Source organism: Neovison vison, chromosome 6, assembly GCF_020171115.1.
Source record: "Neovison vison isolate M4711 chromosome 6, ASM_NN_V1, whole genome shotgun sequence".
Taxonomy (NCBI): domain Eukaryota; kingdom Metazoa; phylum Chordata; class Mammalia; order Carnivora; family Mustelidae; genus Neogale; species Neogale vison.
In genome coordinates this window covers 212,600,342-212,606,019 of record NC_058096.1, presented here as the reverse complement: position 1 = coordinate 212,606,019, position 5,678 = coordinate 212,600,342, and the positions used below count along the sequence as shown (strand labels likewise).

General features: G+C 55.8%; 1 protein-coding gene across 1 annotated transcript; it reads left to right on the top strand.

Moving 5' to 3' along the window:
- The first annotated feature begins 2,660 nt into the window (after positions 1 to 2,660).
- GDF15 (growth differentiation factor 15) lies at positions 2,661 to 5,055 on the top strand. The gene is made up of 2 exons (XM_044255344.1): positions 2,661 to 2,941; positions 4,412 to 5,055. Exons 1-2 carry the CDS (start codon positions 2,698 to 2,700, stop codon positions 5,053 to 5,055), a joined length of 888 nt encoding a protein of 295 aa, XP_044111279.1. The 5' UTR covers positions 2,661 to 2,697.
- Positions 5,056 to 5,678: the final 623 nt, after the last annotated feature.

Here is a 5,678-nt window from a genome sequence, read left to right as displayed (position 1 = left end):
CCTGCGGCAGGTGACAGCGTCTTCTGTCCCCAAGGGAGGGCCTGGCCCCTGGCCCCTCTAGTTGCCTTCTCCCTGATGCCCAGAGTTCCTATGAGTGCCTTGTCCAAAACCCCCATGACTGGGATCCCAGGGTCCAGTGGACATTGTCCAAATGACACCCCAGAAAGCAAATAAAACAGCTGAAATATGTGATTTCTTCTGCGTCTTTGTGAGAGGTTAGTGTCCACCAGGGGCATCTGCCGGGGGGGGGGGCGTCTGCCTAGGGGGAGTGGCAGTGGACAGAGGGGGCCCAGAAACCGTGGGATTCCTGTCCTTGGTATGTGACCTGGTGCCCAGTCTGTGGCAGCTCTTATGAGTGCGCTGAGTTAAGAACGGTAAGAGTTCTGTACTGATCGTTCTCCTTCCTCACAACACACGGCCTTTGTTCTGATGCACAGAGAGTTTGAGTAATTTGCCTATGGTCACACAGCAAAGTGGGTGGCACTGGGATCTGAATCACGATCAGGGTGACACACAGCTTGTACAGACACTCACTCCCTGTGTGTTCTCCCTACAATCCTGACACAGAGTGCCGTTACCATGTTTTACAGATGGGGAAACTGAGGTTCTGCCAGTTGATGCCCCTTGTCCCGCGTGTCATGGCCAGGGAGAAGTGGGCCAGAACATCAACCCAGGCCAGCTTCTCTGGAGCTGACAAATGTCCAATCTGTTGGAACCTGATCAGGGAAAACTCTTCACAAGGCTTTGAAATTTGGGGGGGGGGGGGTTGGCGGGAAACGGTCGTAGACCCAGGGAACTTCAGAATCCTATCCCAGGCTTAGAAATGCCGGGGAAACAGATGACCAGCCAGGAGTTGGATATATGTGAGGTCTCCAGCGTGGACTCGCCCCTACGACCTTATGCACCTCCTTGCCTCCTCTTGGTTTGGTTCCCTTATTCAGTAATGGAAAAGTGTGTTAACAGTGTCTGAGGGCAGAGGCTAGGGAAAGTTGACGTCTCGCCACCATTGATCTTGCAAGGATGCCTATTAGGACAGTGCCCTCTTTGCCCCACCTAACCCCCAGGTTAGGTCAGGTCTAGCCACTGGTGCCCCTTGCTGACCTGTCCTTACCAGTTCGGATTACTCAGCACTCTGGCTTGCCTTCAGGGCCCGGCCTCTGCAGAGGGCACGGCAGTGTGGCTGTGCAGTGGCCCCGGGCCTTGTCTGGTCGGTCCAAGCCCCGTTACTAAGCACTTACTGTGTGTGCCAAGCTGGTGAGGCAAGAGGCTGTCCTTCCCAACAGCCCCTGTCAGGATCGAAGTGACGGGGCGGGAACTAGTGTGTTTACAAAGCACCTGAAGGCCTGGAGCATCACGGAGCCAGGAGTGGGGGGGACATTGGGACCCATAGCTGGGTGATGATGCCACTTCACAGAGGCTGAGACTGAGACTCAGGGGGCACGGAGTCTTCCCAGTGGGTGCTTTCTGGGGTTGGGGAAGGCCTGACCCCCTTCACCCAGGGGGGACTTGCTGTGTGCCCCCCAGCACATCCTTGTGCCTCTTACCTGTGCACACTCCATCACACTTGACACACCCCCTCCATCTATCTCACACAGCTTTCCGTCTTCTCTCTGGCCAGGAAGCTAGATGCAGGCACGGGGGTGGGACCAGGGGGCCTGAACCTTAGAGAAGGCTCTGAGGGGAAGACCTGGGTCTTCCTGGGGCACCCCTTGGCCGTCCACCATCTGGGGTCTGGATCTGACGCACCAGCCCTCCCTGACCTAAACCCCAGCACTCCAATTCCCTGCCAGCTCTGCTCTGGGCCCAGAGCCAAGAGACTGGGTTCCAGAGTAGCTTCAGCTCTGGCTAAGGGCCTCCCTCCAGTCTGGGGCAGACAGAGTCACGCACAGACATGCCCAGGGCTGTGAGGTCAAGGCTGGGCTGGGGGAAAGGATAGGGGTTGGGAGCACCCAGCTGAGCCTGGGAAGGTAGTGTCAGAGAAGGGGCTTTTTGAGTAGGGTTTTGAGGAGCAAATAGGAGTTCCCCGACAGCTAAGGACAAGTGACTGCAAACACACCCAGTTAACTACATACCTCCTATGTATCTGGCCCTGTCCCTTCTACCTCATTTGAACTTTAAAGTCTCAGATCTCATTTTCCAGATGAAGAAACGGAGACAGGATGGAGAGGACTGACTTGATTTAGGTTGTATTTTCTGGCTCTTCCTGTCCCTTTCTCCTCTGCTTCTTTTGTTTTTCAACATCTTCAGTCTTTGGTCCTAACCAAGAAGGGAGAGCAAGAATCCATAAGGGAGAACGCCACCACTTAAGGTGCTGCTGTGGAATTTAGCACATAGTTGGTAGCTAATTAAGTCTTTTTTTTTTTTCTTCACAAAAGCATTCTTTCCTCCAGCCCACCAAGCTGGAAGTCCCTATCTCATAGAAGAGGATACTGAGGTTCAGAGAGGCTTCTAGGGGGAGGGTACCCCTGCTTCTCCAGGAGAAATCCCCCCAGAAGGGCCTCCCCCTGAAAAGCAGCCCAAGACTCAGCCAGCTATGGTCCCCGCAGTGTTTACTCTGCACCCAGGGCGGAAGGGACCAGGCAGGCGGGGGCGGACAAAGTCCGGGGGTTATAAAGGCCAGTCCAGCAGCGTCCGGTGTCTCAGTTCAGAGCTCAGCTAGCTCGGCACGGCTGGACAAGGGCACCACACTCCTCACCCATGCTGCCAGTGCTGCTGATGTTCTCGTGGCTGCCTTCGGGAGGTGCCCTGTCTCTGGCCCAGGAGCGCCTCCCAGCCTTTCCGGGACCCTCAGACGCACACTCCAGCACGGACATCTCCAGAGCCCAGGAGTTTCGGAAACACTACGAACACCTGCAGACCAGGCTGCGGTTGAACCAAAGCTGGAGTGATTCAAACTCTGACCTCATCCTTACAGCTCCAGTCCGGATACTCACTCCAAAGCGTGAGTGAAATCTAAGAGACCTCTGTCCCCTAGGCAGCTACCATCATCTAACCAGTGGTTCTGAGTCATAGGGACCCAGGCCTGCCACCGAGCCTTAGTTTCCCCATCTGTGAAAGAGACAAGAACAGCTCCCATTGGGGCTGACGGGATGCTGGTGGCCTAGTTTATGCCAAGACAAGGTGAGGCTTGGCCAAAGTGAGATGTTACAGATTGCAGATGGGGAAACTGAGGCTCAGAGAAGCCAGGGATGCTTCTGAAATCTCACAGAGACTGGAATGCCCTGAGACAAAGTCCGGCGGCAGGGTGTGTGTGTGGCGGGGGGAACTTATCCTTGGATGTGAGGGTTGGGGGAGGGCATACAATCCAGAAGAGTGGGTGCAGGGGAGCCAGCAGAGTGCAGCGCAGCCCAGGGGTAGACGGAATGTGCCCGTACTTGTTCTAGATCTGACGCAATCCCTTGACACGGCACCGCTAAAGTCGCACGTGGCATGTGCCTTAGAGAGGGAGGAGATATTCTCTCGCCAACCACAGAGGATCTAGGGGGAAGAGAGGGCAGAAGGAGATCTGGGTTATGCTAGAAACTGGGAGGGGTTAGGGGAGGAGTGTCAGGCCAGAAGGGAGCGTTACTATTGCGCCCTAATCCTACTAGAGCTATGAGACTCCGGGTAATCTTCTTGTCCTTTCTGAGCCTAGTGAGTCCAGGGCCCTCAAACCCTAGTCCCTGCAGCATCTCCAACACCTGCATCAGCCTAGGGCCCTGAGAATCCTGAGGATCCAGATATCCTTCATTTTCAGATATGGAAACCAAGACGCACAGCGTTGAAAACAAAGTAGCTAGCCCCAGCACTTAGTAGGCCTTCAATGAAATGTTTTTGACTGCCACAAGAGGCAGAACCAGTGTTTGGATTTTAGTCCCTCTAAATATCATGTAGACATTAATCCTGCAAGTTGGTTTTTTTTTTTTTTTTAGTTTTATTTATTTGAGAGAGAGAGAGAGCACAAGCAGGGCTAGGGAGGGGCAGAGGGAGATGGAGAAGCAGTCTCCCAGCTGAGCAGGAAGCCTGACATGGGGCTCCATCCGAGGACCCTGGGATCACGATGTGAGCTAAAGGCAGAGGCTTAGCCGACTGAGCCACTTAGGTGCCCTAATTTCATCAAGTATTTACTAAATACCTACTGTATGCCAGACATGATGGTAACCATGCAAACAGAAATCCCTGAGGGGATTCAGGAGGGGAGATGAAATGATACACAATGAAATAAAAGAAAATAAGGCAGTGCCTATTTTAGGCAGGCTGGGGGATATGTAGCCTGCCATGCTGACAGTCAGGGGAATAGTGTGCTTGAAAGAGGAAGCAGCTTGTGCAAAGGCCCTGAGGTGGGATGCAGCCTGGCGCGTGGGAGGAAATGGGCACTCCGCGCCTGGCGCACAGTAGGCCCGTGGTTGACTGGCTTTCCTCTCTTCCTCAGTGCGACTGGGACCGGGCGGCCACCTGCACCTGCGCATCGCCCTGGCCGACCTGACCGAGGGGCTCCCCGCAGCCTCCCGCCTGCATCAGGCGCTGCTCAGGCTGTCGCCGACGGAGCACAGCTCGTGGGACGTGACTCGGCCGCTGCAACGTCAGCTCAGCCTTGGACGTTCCAGGGCCTCCGCACTACACCTGCGACTGCTGCCTCGGTTGGACGGGTTGCGAGCAACGTTACCTTCCGCACGTCCCCAGCTTGAGCTGCATTGGCGGCCAAGCGCGGCCAGGGGGCGCCGCGACGCGCATGCGCACGCCGGAGACGGTTGCCCCCTCGGGGAGGGACGCTGTTGCCGCCTGCAAAGCCTGCGCGCGTCGCTCGAGGACTTGGGTTGGGCCAACTGGGTGGTGGCGCCTCGCGAGCTAGACGTGCGCATGTGTATTGGCGCGTGCCCAAGCCAGTTCCGGTCGGCTAACACGCACGCGCAGATGCAGGCGCGCCTGCACGGCCTGAATCCCGACTCCGCGCCTGCGCCATGCTGCGTGCCCGCCAGCTATGAGCCGGTGGTGCTGCTGCACCAAGACAGCGACGGTCGCGTGTCGCTTACGCCCTTCGACGATCTCGTAGCCAAGGACTGCCACTGTGTATGAGCGGTGCCGGTCTTTTACTTACGGCTCGTGAGCAATGGAAGCGACCTCAGAGATCCTTGTCTGTCGAATGGGCTTGTGGGGCCTGAGATACCCGATTTCCCACCTCTGCTGTCTACCCCCCCTTACCACACCTCTGTATTTATAAGTTTGTATTTATTATTAATTTATTGGGATGCTCTCTGTGGGGACTGGAGGGCTGGGGAGGGCTAGTCTGACGGTGTGCACTTATTTAAAACTGTGGTAATAAAAGTGAAGGTGTTTGACCTGAACCCCGTGGTGTCCAGGATGGAGCTGGTGACCTTGGGAGGAATCTTCCTCTCCCTGGCCTCAGTTCTTAGAGCCCTATTGGGGGCTCGATTCCAGGACCCTGAGACTATGACCCAAGCTGAAGATAGAGCTTAATCCACTAAGCCACCTAGGCGCTCTTCCCTGGCCTCAGTTCTTACAGGGCACCTGGTCTTGGGGTGAGTGGAACCGTTCAGGAAAGGCACGGCCAGAGCATTCTGGGAGGTCAGTTACATGGTCCTCCTGACACAGATGCTCATCTCAAGGACACCCTTCTCTCAGTCTCTGCTTCTCTGTCTCCTTGTTCCTCTGTTCCTGTTTCTGAGACCCTTCTGGGT

What these genes read in the sequence shown, in the direction of transcription:
- GDF15 (XM_044255344.1), top strand. Translation starts at nt 2,698, where the DNA reads ATGCTGCCAGTGCTGCTGATGTTCTCGTGGCTGCCTTCGGGAGGTGCC. An exon ending in CCGGATACTCACTCCAAAGC is followed by an intron (nt 2,942 to 4,411) that starts GTGAGTGAAATC and finishes TCTCTTCCTCAG; the next exon opens with TGCGACTGGGACCGGGCGGC.